Source organism: Callorhinus ursinus, unplaced genomic scaffold (assembly GCF_003265705.2).
Source record: "Callorhinus ursinus isolate GAN/ISIS: 27379988/994484 unplaced genomic scaffold, GSC_fseal_2.0 scaffold2, whole genome shotgun sequence".
Lineage (NCBI taxonomy): Eukaryota > Metazoa > Chordata > Mammalia > Carnivora > Otariidae > Callorhinus > Callorhinus ursinus.
The window spans coordinates 71,313,023-71,337,036 of NW_027397064.1; the positions used below are offsets into that span (position 1 = coordinate 71,313,023).

Here is a 24,014-nt window from a genome sequence, read left to right on the forward strand (position 1 = left end):
ACTGAGCCACCCAGGCACCCGTGAAAATTGTTTTAAAATATGGTAGGAACTGAATAAATTCACAAAAATACAAGCAATAGTAAACGAAGGTTGGGCCGCTGGTTTAATAAAACGCATGACTGAGGGGTACTAAGAGCAGTAGCTTATGTTTATCCAGCGCTGTTCATTTAAACCCTTCCTCAATTTTCATTAAGATTGAATTCTTATATTCAAGTATGATGAAATAAATTTGCATGATATTTTCTATATCTTAAAGCTTTTTACCTTACACTTTCCAGGATTGAAGTGTGTATGTCTTTTGTGTGACTCTTCAAACTTTACCTGCCAAACTGAAGGAGCATGCTGGGCTTCAGTGATGTTGGCCAATGGAAAAGAACAGGTGATCAAGTCCTGTGTCTCTCTCCCAGAACTGAATGCTCAAGTCTTCTGTCATAGTTCCAACAACGTTACCAAAACGGAATGCTGCTTCACAGACTTTTGCAACAACATAACCCTGCACCTTCCAACAGGTAAGGCATTCCTCTTTGTTCATTCAAATTTAATTTTACTAGTGGGAAATTATAAGCATGGTAGAGATCAAGGTGTTGGTTGTTACTTTAAATAAGGAAATCCGTTTTACAGTTCTCTTCTTTTTTTGACTGGTGATATTCTCTAGAGCCTAGATGAGGTTGATTTTTTTTGTTTTGTTTTAATTGCACAAGACTGTCAAAACATTGACAACAGCATAATAATTTTGAAGACATTTGTCCAAGTGAATTTTATTTTTTGAAGTGATTAATGGACCTAAAGTTAAATGTCAATTTGTATGGATTCTTGTGAAGGAAAGAAATTAAAATGTATACCAAGAAAAAAAAGAATAAGGAGCAAAACTAAAAGTAGTAGATTGCCTACTTTTATGGAGACAAAATCTTTTTTTCATGGGCACCTTCTTCATGTCTTCTTTGCCTGCCTGCACTCAAGTGCAAGCCCTCATGAGCAGAAAGATGGAGGTAGAATGGAATGTAACTCTTCATTATTGTGCAGAAAAATTCCCGCCTCCTCCTCCCAATTTCATGGCATTTTATGCTAATATACAAGACATTGAAAATCTTAATCTCGTTTTTTATCAGTAATTTGGAGTCTGAAACTTTGGGGGATGTTAAGGGGCAAGTAATTAAAATCGCAAGCTAATTTATGACATGAAAGTATTCTGTGGCGAATTTTCTTTAATGTGTATTAATTCAGTAATAATTTAGTGCTGATTGATATGTTAATATCTACACATGGATACATAGTTCTTCCTTACAAAGTAACATTTTAAGGTACCGTTATCCAGTCTCAGGTGTTCCTCTATCACCATATGAATATTCTACTGTAGTATTTTTTTTTCTACTGTAGTATTTTTAACCTACTATTTTTTCTCACAAATTCACTGTCCCCCTTTTCTAAACTTGGCATCACTACCACAAATGAAAAACCAGTTTACTTACCATTAAGTAGAAGACGACTATGTACTTAAACAAACATAGCTACTGCATTCCAGTTAAGTATTTTGTATTTTCTTTTTGTTTAAAAGAGAGAAGAATGTGATGTTCAAGACATACTAGCACAAAATAAGGCTTTTTGATAAACAGAAAAACCAAGAGAACTAGAGAAAAAATTATCATGTAATTCAATGTTATTTAAATCATGTTTGCTGACCACTGCAAATCATCTCAAGAACCCTTAGAATCATTTCATGTGCTGCCACTGGGACTTGTCCCAATCTTTGGAAAACACTGTTCCAAAACATTACACTACCGATTGCAACCTCAGAAGTCATACCTGGCATATTTCATCCCCTAAGGTTACTTGCAGTCTTGATTTTTAGACCACGCTTACTCTCCCTGTCTCAGATTCCACAGGCTTCCTTGGTTTGATAGTGATCTGGTATTTATTCTGGATACTTTAATTTCCTTATATTTTCTCCCATGGTTATCTGTGGGCCCGAGACACCCTGAAATGAAGGCTCCCTATATCTGATGCTGGTCTTCCCATGACCAAGATCCAAAAATTAAGGAGGGGGAACTAGGTCTGCATTAGCCTGCGGCTGTGGCATCTTTGAAGGGGCTTCCCAGTAATGAATTACCCACAAGACCACATGCTGCCAGTCAGTATGGACACAAGAGAGTACTTTGACAGCAACAAGAAAGGTCTTAGAGGACAAAATGGTTTATATGCAGTTGGGCAAATTAAAGATACTTAGTGCAGCTGGAATGTGGGTCCTTTCCAGCCTAACTATACACTCTGTCTCACTACTGAGAAGCTTATGTTCTACCCTCAAGTCCACGTAAGAACTAGTATTTTTTTTTAAATCAATTTTATTGAGGTATAATTTAGATATAATAAAATGCACACATTTGAGCATATGGTTTGATAAGTTTTGACACACACACACCACCACTTTTACATCGCTTCAGAATATTCACAATCAATCCCCACTTTGACCAGGGCTGGACTGATCTATTTTCTATCACTATGGACTAGATTTACTTTTCCCAGAGTTTCACAAAATGGAGGCCTTATGGAAGATATTATTTTGCCTTTGGCTTCTTCCACTTAGCATGTTTTTGAGATTTATTCCTGTTGTGGGTGTATTTGTAGCTTGTTCCTTTCTCACTGCCGGGTGATATCCCATTATATGGATATATTACAGCTGTTGCTGTTTTACCCATTCACCCACTGAGGAGTATTCAGGTCGTTTCCATGTGGGGGCTGTTAACAAAGGTGCTATGAACATCTATGTACAAGTTTTTGGATATATATGTATTTTTTTTGTGAGAAAATGCCTAATAGTGGAATTATAGGGTTATATAATAAGTATTTATTTATTTTACAAATATAATCTCCCAAGTAGTTTCCAAATTGTACTGTTTTACATCCCCAACAGAAATGTATGATAGTTCCAGTTGTTTCCTATTTTTATAGTCACCTGGTAGAATCAGTTTTTTAATTGAATAAAATTTATTTATTTATTTATTTTATTTTTAAATAAAAACTTTTTAATTTTAATAAATTTTTAAATTTAATTTTAATTTTTAAATTATTTTATTTTTAAATAAAATTTTTAAATTTTTAAATTTTTTTAATTCAAGTGATTGTATAGTGGTATTTCATTGTGGTTTTAGTTTGCATTTCCCTGATGATTAATGATGTTCAATTATTTTTAGGTGCATATTGGATAGTTGTGTATCTTCCTTTATCAAGTGTCAAATCTTTTCACATTAAAAAAAATTGAATTTAAAACTTCTTTATATATTCTGAATACAAGTCCCTTATCAGATATGTGTATTCTGACAATTTTCTCCCATTCTGGGGATTGCTGTTTTGTTTTCTTGAATGTGTCTTTTGCAGAGTAGATTAAAATTTGATGAAGTATATATTTTTATTGTTTATATGTTTCATGGCTTAAAAGAGGGCGTCTTTGTCTATCTAAAGGCCATAAATATTCTCTTTCATATTTTCTTCCAGAAATTTTAACATTTCAGCATTAACATTTAGGCCTATATTCAATTTAAACTTAATTTTTGTTACTATGTGAGGTTTAGGTGAAATTTTATTTTGTATATGGATCTGAAGTTGTTCCAACATCATTTGTCGAGAAATCTATCCTTTCAATTACCTTGCCACTTTGATTGAACATAAAGTGACCAAAAATATATGTGGGTATATTTCTGGCCTCGTTATTCTGCTCCAGTGTTCTGTATGTCTATATTTATGTCACTATCCAACTTTCTTTATTATTGTAGCTTTATAGCAAGTATTGAAATCAGGTCATGTGACCTCTCCAACTTTGTTCTTTTTAAAAATTGCTTTGGTTATTCTGAGGCCTTTGCATTTCCATTTAAATTTTAGAATTAGTTTGACAGTTTTTGCAAAAACACATGCTGAGATTTTTATTAGATTGAGTTGAATATATAAATTATTCGAAGAAAATGGTCATTTTAACAATATTAACCAGGATTATGGCACGTTTTCCCATTTACTTATTTTTCATCAGTTACTCTTAGCAATGTTTCGTAGTTGTAAGAGAACAGGTTTCATATGTATTTCCTGGAATGTATCTCTAAATATTACCTGTTTTTGGATGCTATTGTGAATGGTATTTTTAATAGGTCAACATTAATTGTCAGTATATGAAAATAAAATTAATTTTGTATATTGACCTTATTTCCCACAAGCTTGCCAAAATGAGTTATATTAGTTCTAGTAGCTCTTTTAAAAATTCTTTGTTGTTTCCTACATACACAATCATCTTATCTGTGAATCCAGGCAATTTTACATCTTCTATTCTGATCTGTATGGATTTTATTTCTTTTTCTTGCTTTTTGCACTGGCTGGAACAGCTAATATGATGATGAATAGGAGTGATGAGAGTGCAGATCCTTGCCTTTTTCCTGGTCCTAGGAGTGAATGCACGCCCTCTTTTACCATTAAGTATGATTTTAACTATAGGTTTTTGTAGACTCCTATTATCAATTAATGAGATTTGCTTTTATTCCTAGTTGGGGGAAGGTTTTTTATCCCATATGAATATTAAATTTTTCAAGTATTTTCATGAATGTATTGAGATTATAGCATGCTTTTTCTTCTTCAGTCTATTGACATGATGGAACAGGGAAGATATGTGTTGTCTAGTCAATAATTAGTATGTCTACAAAAAATGCTATGGGACATTTATTGAATTAAAATTTCTTTACTTAAACTAAGAATTTTTGTCTTTTAGTGACATTGTATGGTCCACGGACATGAAATTGAACAGGATTGTATGTATAGTCATCTTGTGTCGGGTTGTTCTGTCTGTGAGGCAGCACTAAATGGTTATTAGCTGTATTTGGAACAGCAGCTGTTTGGGAAGGAACTTCCAGGCTGAGCACTGACACAGTCGGTGCCAAGAGCTCCACTGTTTTTGTGTCATCAGCGAGTGTGATTGCTATCCATCCCCTGCTCTGCCTAGTGGAGATTTACTAATTTCAGTTGTGGTTACATATATATGAAATATATAAAAGCACTCTGCAGAGTAAACTGTGACATTTCTACAGTGTTAATGCTCTGCATCACATTGGTGGACAAGAAAGAGAAGAAGAGGGAGGGAGGTCACCTAGAAGAGATTGGAGAAAATCTGGACTTCCCTTTTTGGTTCCTCTGAAAGCCAAGTGGACCCTTGCCTCTTTGGCTCTTTCACCCATGACCCCAGACTGTGGGGCCATTTCTGGGTATTGACTTGATGGAGGTGGAGTAACCAAGGCTTGGGATCTTTTAGCTGACCTTCTTTTGTCCGTTAAGTCCTGTGTGTAATGATTGGGCTCTTGCTTTGTCTCTTCGTGACAAAATTCCTACCTTGAATACAGCTCGGGACTTTTTCTCTCCCTTTCTCTCTCTGCTTGGGCAGTTGTAACTCAGCAACTGGAGGACTGTAGGCCTTTCCCTCTTTCGCTCTTTCCCTCCTAAAAATCCTTTTAAGTGTTTGGCTGTAATTCCTAAACCTTAGACTAGTGGCTTTTATACAGGTTTCCACTGAGACACACAGAAAGAAGTACATTTTATAAGTTTCCCTCAACCTGCATGCACACACAACTGAAATAAGAATTTTACAAAATATTATTACCCTTAAAATGTGTGAGGTACCCTATGAATTTTCCTTAGGTAGGAATGCTGGTCAGACCCCATTAATAGGTTGTTCACAGTTTAAGAAACCCCACTTTAGAATGTGAGCTCAGGGCGCCTGGGTGGCTCAGTTGGTTAAGCGACTGCCTTCGGCTCAGGTCATGATCCTGGAGTCCCGGGATCGAGTCCCATGTCGGGCTCCCTGCTCTGCGGGGAGTCTGCTTCTCCCTCTGACCCTCTTCCCTCTCGTGCTGTCTATCTCTCTCATTCTCTCTCTCAAATAAATAAATAAAATCTTTAAAAAAAAAAAAGAATGTGAGCTCATGTTTTTTGGAACCATACCTGGAGGACAATTTTGGGGCCTGTATTTAAAATATGTTCCTCCAGAGAAGATTTACATTAGCTTCTGCTAGGTATCTGGGGATGCTAACCAACTGAAACCCATTCAGTGTTTTGATTAGGTTTATTTTGGTCAACATATAATATGAATTCAGGCTCTAAGCCTGCCTGTGGTACACACTTGGGGTGAGAAAGTCTTGAAGATATATATTTTTTTGCTATATCAAAGTCAAGGTTTAGACAGACAAATAGACGAGTATATACCCTGTCTCTCTCTACAGAACACTTTGTTTTATTTTCAATATAATTCCATTCATAGTTGCCTGATTTATTTGAGGGTCTCTGATCTCACATTTCATTGTCTTAGGAACCATATTTTATCTCCTGATCTTGTGCTGCAGTCTGGTAAGCTAAGTGTGTAACCACCAGCAGCTGGCAGATGCCTCCAGGGTAAATAGCAGCCCCAGTGCTCAAGCACCTCTCTGGATTTTCACTTTATTTGTGGCTCTGAGCAATTCATTTCTTTTCCCACCAGCTTAATCATGTAATAGTAAAAAAAAGTTTTTCATTTATATTTTATTCAGCATTTTTGTGTGTGCTGTACCAAGAAGGGCTTCTGTGGACATCTAAAGTGTAACTTGGCAGGAATGGAAATTCCAGGATAGTTTATTTTTGAAATAATGCTGGCATAATTATCTATCCATCTGGAAGAAAACAGGGCTGTACCACAGTGTCATACCATATACAAAAATAAATTACAGCTTGATTAAATATCTAATTGTGAAATATAAAACAATTTAAATGTCAGAGGAAAATTTAGATAGAAAAAAGATTTCTATGACTTTATAGTATGGAAGCTGTTTTTAAATAAGACAGGAAATCCAACTGTTACAAAAAGGAAAAGAGATATAATTGCATGCAAACTAAAATAAAAATGAGTAATGAAAGATAACATAAATAAAACCAAAGATAAGTTAAATATAGGATAGAAATATTTGCAGCATGTGTGACTAGAGAAAAAGTTAACTATGAGAAGGTAAAGAACCTCTTGTGTGTGTGCGTGCGTGTATGTATGTGTGCATGGCAAGAGAGTGGAAAGAAGAGAGGGGGCGCTAAATGAAAAAGTGGGCAAGAGACACAAACAAATTTTACAGAAGAGAATATTCTTTTTTTTAATTTATTCATTTTTGAAAGAGAGAGAGTGAGCACAAGTGGGGGGAGGGGCAGAGAGAGAGGGAGAAGCAGACTCCCTGCTGAGCAGGAGGCCCAATGCGCGACTCAATCCCAGGACCCTGAGATCATGAACTGAGCTGAAGGCAGATGCTTAGCCGACTGAGCCACCCAGGCACCTGGAAGAGAATATTATTTGTGGTCAGAGTATTGAAAAGATGTTCAACATCACTAATAGCTGGAGGAATGCAAATTAAAACAACCATTTTTCTTTTCCACCCATTAGATTTGCATAAGTTAAAAGAGTGATGTATAGGTCAAGATATTTTCAACTAAAAGTATCAGAAACTTACATAATAATGTCTTAATAAGGGAGTTCACTAACTCAACGTGATCAGAAATCTGGGAGTAGATTGGTTCTATGATTTATTAACAAAGAGACTCAACAATGTCACCAGCCTATTCCCAGATTTCTTGTTATGTGAATCGGTAAACACCCTTATTATTAAGACATTATTATATAACTTTCTGATAATTTTATCTGACACTTTTTTCCTCATGTGTGTCTGCTTTTTCTAATACGGAAAATGTTGGGTTTTATTAACAGGGATCTCAAGGTTGAAGGATGACAAAGGTTAAGAAATGTGATTTGCTCAAATTGGATCATCTAATAGAAGCCACCATGTTGAGCAGAGATATCAAAGGTCTCTTTGCTTATTGCAAGTTTATAGATAAGTCCATCTCCTTCTAACCCCAGGGAGGAGGTTTGGGCTTCTCGCTAAGCAGAGCAGGAAAAATGAAAGACCAACAAAAAACCTATTCCTGAGAAGATATGCACATAGCCTGGACATCACATGGATTTTAGGCCTGTGTTCCCATTGCCTGAGTGGTACAGGGACTCTCCAGAGAACAAACTTTCTTTAAGATAGTCCCAGACTTTTAGTGCCCCCAAGTCTGCCAGAAGAAAGTACCAGCTCTCTAGAGGAAGGGACTTAATGTTAGGTCTCAAGCAGATAAAACAGAGACTTGTTCAAGAATGTAAGCAGTATATAATGAAGAATAAGCTCCCCAAGCACACAAGGATGCAAGGCAGCATGCATGAGCCAGCAGAAAAGAGCACACAGCAGAAAGACCACAAAGGTTTCGTATATCAAAATTATCAGAAAATAATTATAGACCAATATTCTGTTTAAAAAATAAGGCAGATTTGGAAATATTTTTAGAGAAGAGACGATTATAAAAAAGTGACCTACCAGATTTGAACAATAACAGAATAAAACTGTTTAAAATTAAAAATACAGTAACAAAAATTGAAAACTTAGTGGATAGATTTAACAACAATTAGTATAAGGAGAGAATTAGGCATCTGAAATATAGTTAAGAAGTTATTTTGTATGGAGTAAGAGAATACATAATGGAAAATATGGAAGAGAGGATAACAAATAGAGGAACACATAAAAAGGTTTAACGTGTGTTTTATATAGTGGTCCATAGGAGAGGAGAGAAAGATTTGGGCAAAAGCGGTCTCTGCAGAAGTAACAGCTCAGAATTTTCTAGAATTGATGAACACCAATCTATAAATTCAAGAAATTCAATCAATATCAAGAGGAGAAATAAAGAGACAAACCTTGATATAACATCATAAAACTGCAGAACACCAAAGACAAAGCAAAATCCTAAAAGTTGACAGACAAAAAGGTAAATGAAATTCAAAGGAATTACAGAAGAACTGACATTATCTTTTCAATAGCAAAAAGGAAAAAGAAAAAAGGTGGAACTACATCTTCAATATTCTAAAAGGAATTAACTGGTAACCCAGAATTTTACCCAGCAAAAATATCTTTTAAAGAATGAGGTTAAGTAAAAGACATTTTCAAAATAAAAAACACAAATAGGTGAGTTTCACATTATCAAAGTCTTTGATAAAGGAAATTCTAAAGATGTACTTCAGGCAGAAAGAAACTATACCAAAGTTCTGGCATGCAAGGAGGAATGAAAAGCAAAAAAAGTGATAAATATGTGACTAATTCTAAAGAATATTAATCTACAACAGCAGCAATGTCTTGTGGGGTTTAAAAAAAGATAAAATGGTCATTCAATATAAAAACAGCATATCATACATGTCAAGAGTGGGGTAAATGGAATCAATATTTTCTAGGGGCCTTGTTTTGTCTAAGTGGAGGGTAAAGATATTGTTACTCCTTATGCTTTGAAGTGTCCCTATTGTCATTTCTAAATTACTTCTAGTAGAGTGTGACTATGTTCCTTCTAATCCACAATAGGAAAAATAGAGCAATAAAAACTATCCAAAAGAAGTAAAAGAGAGAGAGAGAGAGAGAAGGAGAAAGAAGCACACAATAGATGTGACAAAAAGAAAGCATCCAAATGTCAGTAATAACTAAACAAAAATAATTTAATGTAAATAGACTAAACACAGATTACCAGATTGGAGAAAACAAATCCAATTAAATGTTGTTTTGAAAATGTCTTAAAAATGAAAGTTTATAGAAATGTTGAAGTTATTTTGATGGAGAAGATATACCATACATATTTTAAAACAAAAAAAAGTTAGTTTATGTTAAGAGCAGACAAAATTAACTTTAAGGCAAAAAAAATGTCCTCAAGTTAAGAAGGGTCATTTTATAATGATTAAAGTTTCAATTTAGCAGGGATTCTTTTTTTTAAGATTTTATTTATTTATTTGAGAGAAAGAGAGAGAGTGAGAGAGAGCATGAGAGAAGAGAGGGTCAGAGGGAGAAGCAGACCCCCCCGCTGAGCAGGGAGCCTGATGCGGACTCGATCCAGGGACTCCGGGATCATGACCTGAACCAAAGGCAGTTGCTTAACCAACTGAGCCACCCAGGTGCCCTACCAGGGATTCTTAATAAATTTAAATTTCTATGTATTTAAGAATGGGACTCAAAAATAAAATATTTTGAGATCTATAAGGAGAAATACAGAAGTCCACAATCTCTGAGGGAGATTTTAATTTGCCACAGTCTTGGTAATTGATAGAACAAGTAGATAAATAATTAGTGAGACTTATATAAGGTTGAAACAAGATGATTTACAAACAACCTAATTTTTAGAAAATTGTAATTTACCAAATCTGAATAGTCTTATGACAATAGAGAATCTGAATCAGTAGTTTGAAAAAGGTAGTAAGCAATATTTCTAGAAAGAAAATTTCAAAGCCCATGAGGTTCTATCAGAAAATTTTGATAGACTTCCAGGAACAGATAAATCTCACACAAACTCTTCCAAAGTGTAGACAAAGAAGAAACACTTCTTCACTCATTTTATGCATACTCTTGATATCAAAAACCCAACGAAGACAGTATGAGCTGTCTTATGAACATGTATGCAAATATGCCAACTTGAACCTGGAACCATATATGAAAAGGGATGCTGGGAACCACAGTACAAGGTTAAGGAAATCATTATTCCTCAAATCAGGGTAAGCATTACCCTTGGTGAAGGAATAAGGTTGTGATCATGTGGTGATATCTCAGAGTGGGGAAAAAGGGGGAAGGGGGATGAGGGGCTGCTGAGGCATGGAGTTTAAAATTCTTTTTATACTCAACCTATATAATGTATGTACATTTCTGTATATTCACTGTATTTCACAACAAAAGAACAACACATCAAGTTTCAAAGTAATGTTTGAGTTGAGGTTATACACTCTATGAACATCTGAGTTGGTATTGGAGTGCTGAACAGCTGAGGCCATTAGGTAACTCTTTCCTTATCAGTTGTTGTACAGTACTGTCTGACTTGTTTCTTTGCATATACGTTCTTTTTCTAACGAAAAAATCTAATAGATCAAAGTTTACTATGCCTGTAAATAAGTGTTTCAAGAAAGACATATTGTTTCCTCCAATACCCACCTAGTAGCAGGACCTAGACTTTTCACTGATAATATAGCTGTCCACCTAACAGACAATATTTTCAGCTGCTCTTACAGATAAGTGTGGCCATATGACTAGGTTCTGGCAAATGAGATGAATGGCAGTGTTTTGGAAAACTTCTGAGAAGACCCGTTAAAATAGGACTGGCACATTCTTATGCCACCCTCCATCCTGCTGCCTGGATGTAAAAGTTGGAGTTTAGTGGCTGCCTTGGACCATGAGGATGCACCCTGGGGGTGGCGACGCGGGAGCTGACAGGAGCCTGACTGAAAACTTCATGGAGTCACCCTGTTAACATTGGACTACCCGTCTTCAAGTTTCTTTTCCATGATTGAGAAGAGGAAACTTCTGTCCAGTTTCCTCTATTATTTGTAGCTAAACCCAATTCTAATGAACAAAAAAAAACAACAAAACAAGTCACCCAGAGTTCTGTCTGCTTATGGGTTATATCCAGTCCACAAACAGGTTTTGTTTGACCTACGGTTTCTGGAAAAGGAAAGAAATGTGAATTTCTTTACATCGTTAAAAATTAAGAGTCTTAATATAAAACTTCTAAATATCTGGTTTGTCTTGAAAAATCAGGTATGGCATCCTTGAGTTCTTCCTCATTTATTTGTTAGTGGAAACTGAGAAGTAACTCATTCTTCCTTAGTGGACATGGGCATTCCCTGTTGATTCATTTGATCAGTATGTAGCAAATTTTCATTCCTTTTTTTTAAGATTTTATTTATTTATTTGACAGAGAGAGAAAGAGAGCAAGCACAAGCAGGGGGAACACTAGGCAGGGGAGAAGCAGGCTCCCCACTGAGCAAGGAGCCTGATGTGGGGCTTGATCCCAGGACCGTAGGATCATGACCTGAGCCGAAGGCAGTCACCCAACTGACTGGGCTACCCAGGCGCCCCTGTAGCAGGATTTTAAAAATATATATTTTATTTATTTATTTATTTGAGAGAGAGAGAGAGTACAAGCAGGGGGAGGGGCAGAAGGAGGAGCCCAGGGAGAGGGACTAGCAGACTCCCCGCTGAGCATGGAGCCCAACTCAGGGCTCCACCTGGGGCTGGATGTGGGGCTGGATCCCTGGACCCTGAGATCGTGACCTGAGCCGAAAGCAGGAGTGGGCTGCTTAACTGACTGCGCCACCTGGGCACCGCAGTATGTAACAAGCTTATACCCACTGGCCTAGAGTTCCTGCTGTCAATAGTTTAGTATATTTCTACTTCAGCATAGTTGAGTTATTCTGTTTAATACAATTTTATATCTTACTTTTCTCTCTGATTATTAAACGGATGTCTTTTTCTTTGTGAAGGAATCACATTTTGTGGCTTGATTCTCTCATGGCTGGATTGCATTTCAGTTTGTAACAAATGATTTCTTGTGACTCTAGGTGATATCAGAGACATGCTCAGAGAAATAGCTCTGATGTCAGATACCATCAAGAACACTCTAAAACTTTCCATGAAAAGTCTTACGGAATAAGGTCAGGAAATCGGGGCAAGAGAAACTGGTCTTTTTTAAAGATTTTATTTATTTGTCAGAGAGAGAGAGAGAGGCAGGCAGAGGGAGAAGCAGGCTCCCCGCTGAGCAGGGAGCCCGATGCGGGGCTCGATCCCAGGACCCCGAGATCGTGACCTGAGTCAAAGGCAGACGCTCACCTGACTGAGCCACCCAGGCATCCCTACTGGGTTAATTTTGATAGGAATCGCTATTTAGTTCATGCTTGCACTAATTACCACCTTTCATATGGAAATCGGCTATTCAACAAAAACATCCAAGTTCCAAGTATCTTTGTTCCCATTTTGCTACCAAAACATACAGTGCTTGAAAGGGTAAATGTACTAATAATTTTCTTTCAGATTTCATACCCTATTTTAATAATGTTATATTTTTTGCTTTCCAAATAATTGGTTTCAGTAAAGAAAAGTCATGCACAATATGAAAATATTGGGTGCTTTATTAACCTCAGCACAATTTCCACCTTCCTGTTCTGTTCTCAGTTGTGTAAAGAGGAATAAAGGAAATTGATTATATCAGTCAGGGTAGGTAAACAATGCATATTGATTAGGTACATGTCTAAATTAGACTTTCATTTAAACCAAACTGAAGGATTACATCTGAAGGAAGATAAACTGCCAAAACATTACAATTAGATTTATCAAAAATTAATGATTTCAAAGGATGCTATAATTATAAAAATTGCAGATTCTGATCGTATTATTCTTTTGGGACTTTAAACGTCTTGTGATCTACAATCTTTTAAAAAATTCATTGTTGTTTTCGAACTTTCTTATGGTTTTCTATTTTAAATCAATTCATTGCTCTAGTCAGTGTTAAGGTGACATCTACCTGCTGAGAAATACTCACGGGACCCCTTGTGGAATTGTTCTGCCATCACATGAACAAATCCATTTATAGCTTATCCTGTGAGGATGCAGTGCGCACCTGACAGGTGTGCCAGACAGGGTTTTTTTTTTTTTTTTTCCCCTCTGTAAACTGCAAGGTGCTATGATTTTTATATTTGGGAAAGTGCTATGAAATATAAGCATACAAAGAAGTCAAACTTGTGCTTTTAAAGTCTAATATAGGAAGCATTTCCTATCTCGGGAAATAAGTACACTGATTTCAATTATGCAATTTTATTCATAGGGATGTAATGGGAAATTGGAAGTAAGATTTATAATCAATTCTAAATTGAGGATTTCACGCGATGTGAGCCCCTACTCTCTCAGTTATGTAAATACTATTACCTGTTTGCGGAAATACTTTTTGGGTATTTATCACGTATGGGACACTGGGCTGGGTCAAAATAGGATTATTTCACATCAGTCTTTTTTCCAAGTGAACAAGCTGCTTTGTGTGAGTGTGTTTGCTGTGGGAGAGTTTATAGTAGCATGAACTTCAGGACAGAGAAGCCTAAATTCTCCCTTTTGGTCAATGTTTTTAAATGTCTCCCCCGAACAAGTCTTTGCTGTGAGCTGGGAAAACAGTGCTAGGAGATACAGGTGCTACTTCCAAGGATCTTTCATGTTTTCCATGTAAAAGTTTGGCTTAAGGAAAAAAAAAATCTTGAAATATTCCTTGAGTAGTTAACTATCTAATTTTTTTACAAATGTGTATCATTTGAGAATATGTTTTGATGACAGATAATAAACTGATCTCAGTGCATGCACTGAAGTTAAGAACAACTATGGGGCTGATTTAAATTCTCCTTCCTACATTTTATTAATCTCATCTCGGCTGAAGTCAACATTCTACAGACCCTGGGCCAAAGATGATATTCTTCAGTCTCACATTCCTAATTCCTTAACATATAAAAGCATTATTATTCTTAAATTCAGACAAAAGTAGACAAGAGAAGATTTGAAGATACCCAGTGTTCCTCGCATATTCCCCGAAGCCCAGCAACACAAGGAGAACTGCCAGGAAATACTTTGCTGTGTTGTGCGACCTGCGTGCTATAAAGTCATGAAATCATTCCAGGAGAAGACGGTGGATGGAAACAGCCATACGCAGACTGAACACTGAACAGTGGAATGGCCCCATCAGTAGCTCCTCTGATTCAGTTAAAAGGCAGAATATTCTTCTCATGTTATTTCTGTCACCTTCATTGCTCCGTTGAATCTCTAGATTAGATGATATTCTGCCCTCGTTCAGTGCTTGCTTGAGGTTCATGTTGATCAGAAATAATCATGTGATTATTCTTGCTCCGTGGAGAAGGGTGACCGTTTGCTGTTCCCTATAGTAGAGTATGTTGGAGGGATCTAACCAAATTCACTTCTCACTGGGTTATTCCTGATGACATTTATAAGGGTCACTGTGAAGAAATAGGAATTTGTGAGTGTGGAATTACGTAGGAGCGTCAGACAAATAAAACCGGTATCTTTGACTTAGCAACTGAGACCCGTCCACTTCCCACGTGTAAGGGCAGTTCCGTATGGTTTTATATTAGACTGAATGATCATGAATGGAATTCTTCATCATGATCTTTCTCTTATCTCCCACTTGCCTTGCTCTTATGTAAAGTTGTCTTCATATTTTTACTTTCGAAATTGCTTTGGAATTTCTCCCTAGATGGATCGTGTACTCCTTAGTAGAATTTAAATTCCATAAGGATGTGAACTGTGCCCCACTTTCTGGCATCTGTCCTAGAGGGTTGTTCTCGGTGCAGCATCATACAAAGCAATCCATTTGGATCCAGTCTTTTAGTAGAGGAGTAAGAAACCAATTACAAAATGTATTTTCATTACCATCAAGCACATGTTTGAAATGATAGTATCCACATTCAAGGATGATTTGAAATGGCAGGTTAAAGGAGGTTCATCATGAAGATTTGGGAGACTTCTCAGTGCTTAGCATGTCATTCCGGTTTTGGCAAATGACATTATTCCTGTTGAGCTAATTAACAAGGTAGCTTTGAATGTCTTAGAGGCAATGTATTCCTTTGTTTCAACTGCAGATATTACTTCCACAATTTCCCCCAGAAACCTGTGAACTAAACTAAACAAAGACCCTTTCATTGATGCACAGGCCTGTGTCATAGAGGGTTTGTAGGGTAGGTGGATGGACCACAGCATTCAGTTGATCCTGGTGGCATTTCTTCCATGTGCCAGGACCCATCAGAAAGCATCTCAAGCAGCATTATCTGTTTTGGTTGGCTTACTACCTGAGAACATGCTCCAGACCGGAAAAATAAATGCTTCCCCTTGTGGGCGGGCAGGGTGGGGAGGCAGTTGAAGACTTGATATTTATACATTCATGAATAGAATCTTGCAAGACAGTATCTTTTCACTTGGGGCAAAACTTTTAATAAAAGGACTAAGAGTGGTTTTAATATTAAATTAGTCTGTGGTTTCTTTAGGGGTGTTTTGGATCCTCTTCAACTTCTATGGGCTATTTGCTGTAGCAGCTTCTGGGAAGGAAGCACTAAACTATAAAGTTTTACAAAAATTCATTTTGGATGGAGACCTCTGTTTTCTTTGTCTAAATTTGTTTTTCAACAGCTGTTCAGCCAGTACATATGTCTTCAGGCACTCTCTTCTCAAAGAGTTTCTTTTCCTTTTTTCTTTTTTTTAGAGAGAGAGGGGGAAGAGGGGCAGAGGAAAGGGGAGAGAGAGAGAGAATCTTAAGTAGGCTCCATGCCCAGCACAGAGCCCAACATGGGGCTTGAACTCACAATCTCACAACACAATCATGAGCTGAGCTGAAATCAAGACTTGGTTGTTTAACCGACTGAACCACCCACATGTCCCTTCTCAAAGAGTTTCTATTCCTCACTCCCTTGTAATGTCGTAGTTTCTAGTCAGTTGAAGGTCGTTCAAATATAATGAAGAAATGTGTCTTTACATGGAATGTAGACATTTCCAAGATTTCCGTGCCAATGGTCAATATGGGCCATTTGGAGCAATTGGCGTAGTCCATAGCTCCACTAAGTTCTCAGTCATCTCCTAATAGCATATACTAAAGAGATATAAATTAATTAATTTAAAGGTCATATAAATCCCATAAGCATCAGCAATTACAAAAATGACTTTTAATAAGGAAAGAGAAGAGGTCAGCAGGAGAGGAAACATGCGGATCATGCCCCTATTATCTTTTTCATCTTGAGGACTGCTTCCCTAAAGCTGGAAGTGGGGAGTGGCAAGCAGGCACTGTCTTGGAGGAGTTGAGGCATCGAAACTAGTTCTGAAATTTATTTGAGCACTGGCAATGGCCATTAACTTTCACCATCAATAGTTCCATTCAGATCTCTAGGGGAAGTTGCAAAGTTCACACACAAAAAAAATGTTTTAAAAAAATTTTTCCTCCTGCCTCCCTCCCTCTCTCCCTCCCTTCCTTTCTTCCTTTTCGGTTGTTGTTTTGTCTTATCTTACTTTCTTACATTCGTCTGCCTTTCACCTGACTCTCTCCAGCTGTCCACCTTTTGCCCCATTCGGGTCAATGTGCCCTTCTCCCTGCCTTGTTAATACTTCCTTTCCCTATGTTGTCTCGATTCAGTGTATCATAGAGCTTATACAGGGGAGATATTTGTGACCTAGGCTCTCACCCCTCTGGGCTGGTGCTTCCTCTCCCCCCCCCCCCATTCTATTCCATTTAATTTGCTCGGGAATGAAATAACATGAATGGACAATGCAGCGTTCCCCAGACCTCACTTTTGGGATTAACATATCCCCCCATGGAACTGCTTATAATATGGAGCATGCATTTCATTTGGCCCAGACAATCTCAGATTGGAAATTATGGGATAATAAGAGTTCTCCTATGATCGAGAATGTAAAACCTGCTAGAAAAAATAAAGTGCTCATCAAAGGTAACTTATTAAAATGTATTCTTAACTGCACTACTATCTCTTTTGCCATGACTCATTGGGTGTAGACTACAGTTTTTCTTCATTTATCTCCTGTAGAGATTACAATCAACATTTGGTTTAGAAGATAGTTTTACAAATGTTTGCTTTAAAAATTGCTCAGTGTTTAAGGAGCTCTTTCTGGATGTTGTTGCTAGCCTTTTTCTAGCTGAGTAATCTTTTTTTATTACTAACTCCTATCAGTAAATTTGTTCACAAAAGTAGAAACATTGCCCATCTGTAATAAACATCTCTGAGAGCAGTAACCTTCACTAGAGCAGTACACTTTTATAGAGAGTATTCTATTTTCAGGGTTGCTGACCTTTTGCCTCTTTATTGGTTGCCATAGTGATGATTTGAGCTCCGCTTAATAGTGCTTTACTAAAATGAAGACAATCAACAAGCTTTTTAACTGTAATGTTTATATGCATAGCTCCTGATAACATATATTGAAATAAGATACAGCCATATAAATGAATCTAATAGTGGAATTTTATTTTTTAAATTTTATTTTGATTTTAAAAATATATTTAAGCAGATGTTTATGTAGGTTGCAAGAAATTAAGTGCTTTCTGTGGCTTTCATAGAATTCCTAGAATACCATCGTGAGGACCTAAAGATATAAGTACAACTTGAAATGTAGATTTGAAAGATCACTGTGTAATGGATAATAAAACCCTTCTATAACAGCAAACGGTAGAAGTTGCAAGTACCACAGTTAATGATTTCTAAAGCAAAGTCAAGTCAAAGAACTCTTAGCATCTTGTCATGAGAACATTCAAGGCCAAGTTCTCATACAACTTCGGATGACGTCAGAGGAATACTGAAACACTCTGGAGAAGGAAAGTTGGTGATCTGGCAGAATTCCCTGGCAAAGTAGAAGAGCATGGATTATGTTTGTTTCCAGAGTTCACTTAACAGTTTTAACTCTTAGTTATCAATCCTAAAAAAACCTATTTTTAGGATTATAATGATACTCATATGAACACATTTTTGAGGAATTCCATTCCTTTTCCTTGAGAATTAAATATCTGTTTTGCATGTATATTTACATATTCCGGTTGACATATTGTAAGTAAAATGTAAATGCATTTAATATAATAGGCTCTACAGGATTGTCATTGCAAAGAAGGAAGTCTGAGGAACGGCTTAATTCACAAAGTCCATTATCCCTGTCATTTGTTTAGATTCTAAGGTGCAGGGGTTGTGCTGTTGCTTTCCATGTGTGTCTGCAGCCCTCTCTCTTGGTATGCCTTGTCAGCTCCGGCAGGGTGAGTTTGCTTAAGGCATTATAGCCACAAATGGAGAAAATGTCTGCTCACTTTGGCTTCTCTTTCTCCAAAGCCTGCATTCTTCTACTTCTCCTTGGTGTCTGAGAAGATAAGACTCCAGAATTCTCTTCTTATCAAATACCTCCTAAGGTTTATTAAAAACAGAAATCACCATCCCTAATGATAGGACGTGGAGATAAAATTAAGGTGATCCTAAGGTTGTCTTTAGTGAATGAAGAGAAAATGAACTATGTGCTCATTTCAAGTGTCAAAATAATTTCTTTGCAAAACACAGAAAATATCTGTCATAATAGATTTTTCATGGCTTACTATTTTCCCTAAATTAAAAAGATTTCTTAAGTGCAAGAAGAGCTCTGGAAAAATTGGCTATCTGCATTTTCTTATTAGAGTCACAAATTATATCCTTATGTTACTTGGTTTCAATTATCATGCTTATTTTTCTAAAACTAAACATCTTATCCCTTACTTATTAAGAGCAAAACTAGTAGAACTTTTAGTGGTTCTGCCATTCAAGAGCTATCTATTAATCATCTCCAGTTGTAAATACTAGGGATATAGTTGAGAACAAAGCAGGCAAAAATCTTTCTTTCACGAAACCTACGTTCTTTGGAGGGAATCAGATAATAGATAAATAAAAACATGAATATACCACGTGCCAGGCAGTGATACAACCCAGGAATTAAAACAAAACAGTAAATAAAATAAAATAAAAATAAAACAAAACAAAACAGTAAAGGGGTATAGAGAATGAACGGGGACTGAGAAGAAAGTGCTACTCTTTCAGATAAGGTTCAGCCAAGACCATCCCGTCCCCTCCTGCCTAGATGACTGCATGGGTCTCTTCGCTTTTACTCCTGGGCCCCTCTGCGGCCCGGTGGAATGAAAGTGAGATCACATCGTTAGTTCGCCTGCTCCAAGTCCTGAGACAGCGTCTACTTGGAATAGAAGACACAGTCCTTCGCTCAGCCTACCAGACCCCACATGCTCTTTCCCTTGGTTGCCTCCTACTGTCCTCTGCCTTTCTCCTGGCTTACTGCGCTCTAGGCAAGGGTTGTTCCTGAGCAGCCCAAGTGGGCCTCATCTCGGGGCCATACACTTGCTTTCGCGTTGCCCAGAGCGCACCTCTCTGGGATCCTCCTGGTGTTGTTCCCTACCTCCTCCCAGAGCAGCCTTCGGGAGCAGTCTTTCTAAAGGGGCATCCCGGCATCACGCGCTTTCGCCTCTGCTTCATCATCGTGCTTAGGGCCTCTTGCTTGGGTATCGCATATCCATGTGTTTAGTGGGCGTGTGAGAACATAAGCACTATGAGAGCAAGGATTTGGCTCTCACCACCACTGGTGTATCTCAGCACCTGGAATAGTGGCAACATATTGCAGGAGCTCAGTAATTATTTGTGTCGTGAATGAATGAATGTGCTCAAAGGATGGACTGCTGAAAAATGGGGAGAAGATAAGAGAAAAATGTCAAATGCCTTGGAGGATGTAAAAAGGATCCCACGCACTGGTGCTTTCCATGATCCTCATTCTGGCTCCCATGGTTACTTGGCATAATTATTCCGGGTGCATCCTGATCTCGACTCCCTTTCCCCATCTTTGCTTATCCCCCAGAGAATCTTTACCTACTCATGTAAGTGCATAGTGTGTGGCTCCTCATCAAAGATGTGAGATTTTGGTGATCACATTTCCAATTTCCAGAGTATCTCAAATGGGTTGATTTATGGTCATGTTCTTTCTTTTTTAACTGAAGCATCTCCAAATGCCCCCAAACTCGGACCCATGGAGCTGACCGTTGTCATTACTGTGCCAGTTTGCCTCCTGTCCATGGCAGCGGTGCTGACAATCTGGGCATGCCAAGGTCGACCATGCACAAACAGGAAGAAAAAGAGACAGAATGTGGAGGAACCCCTCTCTGAGTGCAATCTGGTAAATGCTGGAAAAACTCTAAAAGATCTGATTTACGATGTGACTGCCTCTGGATCTGGCTCTGGTATGTGCCTGTTGTCCATTTCGCAGTAAGAAAGCTCTTATTTAAAAATAAATAAAAATAAAATCTAACAAAAAGGGCCCAAATATTATGAATTGCATCATTTAGAATGCTTGATGTGGTATGTGGTAAGTTCTGGTATAGAAACTTGTTTTTGGATTTGATGAGGAGAACCAACTATCATGGCTGAATGAATTAAGTCTTCTCAGTTGCCTTTTCTGCCTTTAGGTATTCAGATTCTCATTTTTACATTCCTTTAGAATTTATTTCTGAAGCGAGAAAGAGTTTCTTTTCTCTCCCTTCCCCACCCCCCCATTATGGTTAGTAATAATCATTGTTGCTCTCTTAGTAATGTTTCACGGGCACAAAAGTTACTGTATTTAAGGAGCTGAGTTCTGGGGGAGAAATGTTAGTTATGCAAAGTGGTATTCTTAGAGTGTCTTTGCTTGTGGTAATGGAAGTCTTCAGAATCTGAAGTATCCCCTGAGATGTGTGTGTGTGAAGTCAACAGGGAGCTGACCTGAAATTAAAACCAAGAACGTATTCTTTTTTAAAACTTTTATTTTATTATGTTTTGTTAATCACCATACATTACATCATTAGTTTTTTTTTTTTAAAGATTTTATTTATTTATTTGACAGAGAGAGACACAGTGAGAGAGGGAACACAAGCAGGGGGAGTGGGAGAGGGAGAAGCAGGCTTCCCATCGAGCAGGGAGCCTGATGCGGGGCTTGATCCCAGGACCCCGGGATCATGACCTGAGCCGAAGGCAGACGCTTAATGACTGAGTCACCCAGGAGCCCCACATCATTAGTTTCTGATGTAGTGTTCCATGATTCATTGTTTGCCTGTAACACCCAGTGCTCCATGCAGTACGTGCCCTCTTTAATACCCGTCACCAGGCTAAACTATCTCTCACCCACCTCCCCTCTAGAACCCTCAGTTTGTTTCTCAGAGTCCATAGTCTCTCATGGTTTGTCTCCCCCTCCGATTCCCCCCCTTCATTTTTACCTTCCTACTACCTTCTTCTTCTTCTTCTTTTTTTTTTTTTTTACATATAATGTATTATTTGTTTCAGAGGTACAGGTCTGTGATTCAACAGTCTTGTACAATTCATGTGCTCACCATAGCACACACTCTCCCCAATGTCTATCACCCAGCCACCCCCTCCCACCCCCCACCACTCCAGCAACCCTCAGTTTGTTTCCTGAGATTAAGAATTCCTCATATCAGTGAGGTCATATGATACATGTCTTTCTCTGATTGACTTATTTCGCTCAGCATAATACCTCCAGTTCCATCCACATTGTTGCAAATGGCAAGATCTCATTCCTTTTGATGGCTGCATACTATTCCATTGTATATATAGACCACATCTTCTTTATCCATTCATCTGTCGATGGACAGATTGGCTATTGTGGACACTGCTGCTATAAACATCGGGGTGCACGTACCCCTTCGGATCCCTACATTTGTATTCCAAAGCACAGAAACAGAGATGATAGGGAGCAGCGCAGTACTCCTGTGTGGGCTTTTGCTAAGGTAGTATGATAAGTCTATTCCTCTTTAATGGAACTCCAGAACCCCTGGTGAAGCAATTCAAAAGACCAGGCTGTTTTATGGCCTGAATGAGCCTTTCTCATCGTACAAGTCATATGAGGGCATTTTGGGTTTCTGGAGACAAAGCAGATTTTTCCGTAATAACAAACTTTTTCTAAAATGACCTCACGTATATGTCCAGAAATCCTGTCGGCATGTGGTACTGCAGAAATGTGAACTAAGGTAAGCCTAGGTGGGTCACTTCAGGAGCCCCCGGGTCCCCTCTGGCTTTGGATCATTAAGGATTATTACCCTGAACAGACTTTGAGAAACCCCGCAGCCCGTGGCCTCTAGGAGCATCCAGACAGGCACAATTAACAGGGCAAATGACAGAGAGGCAGCAGCATTTATATGAGCATTTGTATTTAACGTGAAGCAGCTTTAGACTCACCAAAGGGTCCAGAAAAGACAGACCCAGTTAGGTCATCCACAGAGCCCAGAGAATGTGTTGCTTCTGGGGGCAAGATCACCTGCTCTGTCTTGGGCCAAGGTCTCAATGTTTATGCCATCACTGCACAAATTAGGTGACATGTTTTCAAAGGAGGCATACCTGGAAAAACGTCTCCAAACTGCAAAGTTTATAGAACTAAAATCCAAATTAAATTATTGCATAGAAAGCTGACGTTCTTCCTTTCAAAGTAAAGCTGTTCAGAATCAGTACTCATTCTTCTTTGACTATTACATCCTGGGGCCCACTGTGTACTGATTTCTTGAGCCCGGTGACATTCTAGGCACAAAATATGAGCACAGAGAGCTCTGATTTGTGCCCAGTTCCTTGAAACCTTATATAATTTCTTGATAAAGTTCAAGTGGTTAAATAACCATCTATTTAATACTCCCCCCAAACATTTCAGTTCATCTGAAGATGTTAAGTAGAAATGTGTATTTTAGAGCTACTCCTTGAATATATTTAAGGTGACTAAGAATTTCCCTTTCAAATAAAAGTAATAGAGATTTTATAACTGGAGACTGGATATTTAGTTTAAGAAAGTAGTCATCAGCCAGGACATGAAATAAAAAAAATAAAATTAAGATTTTTTTGGTGTTTTTGTGCCTCTTTAAACCTAAATCGGGGTTTATTGACTGTTGGACTCTTACCTTTATTCTAAGATCTTTCTTAAAAAGAAAGCTGTCCATGTACCCAAGCACAGATGATTTTTTTTAATGACCAATTTGAAAGAGTTTTAGGCACTTTTTTCTCAAAGCCAGCTACATCCATTTGGCAGTGAGCACTGGCTGGAAGTACCTGATGGCAGCATTGTCTTTGGTAATCAGAGAGAATGGGTCTAGCTGCTGCAAAGTTTCCATCATGAAAGCTCATTCATTGGGAGGAAATCAGGTGATTCCTCTTTCCTTCTCTTAATTGGGCCAGCAAACTTTAGGTAAAGGCAGTTTTGTTAGATGTTGAGAAACCAAAACTTGTGAAGCTTATCCCTGACCGGGTCATTTCAAAGAGATAGAATACCTGCAAGAAAGGAAAGTGGACTGATGTGCTGCTGGACTATTTCTGAGAATGGATTGTGTCTCAGGTGGCTTCTGAGAGACTGGGTGAATTGCTACTTTCCTGTCCCAGTATAACACTTCTGATGGGTGGTGACATTACTGAAAGATGCCTTCCCATCAGACATCAGCTTCTACAACCCCTGGTTTAAAAAAAAAAGAAGAAAGAAAGAAAAGAGAGAGAGAGAGAGAGAAAGAAGAAAGAAAGAAAAAGAAAGAAAGAAAGAAAGAAAGAAAGAAAGAAAGAAAGAAAGAAA

General features: G+C 37.8%; 1 protein-coding gene across 5 annotated transcripts in view; it reads left to right on the forward strand.

Annotated features, from left to right (window-relative positions):
- The window catches only part of ACVR1C (activin A receptor type 1C), a 129,036-nt gene that overhangs the window by 82,211 nt on the left and 22,811 nt on the right, over positions 1-24,014 (forward strand). For 4 of the 5 annotated variants that reach the window (XM_073883904.1, XM_073883903.1, XM_073883896.1 and 1 more), the window contains 2 exons: positions 279-509; positions 20,422-20,661. In XM_073883904.1, the coding sequence (XP_073740005.1) occupies positions 356-509; positions 20,422-20,661 (394 nt within the window). In that variant the 5' untranslated portion in view covers positions 279-355. The remainder of the gene's footprint in view (positions 1-278; positions 510-20,421; positions 20,662-24,014) is intronic. The other variant, XM_073883909.1, reaches the window with a different exon arrangement.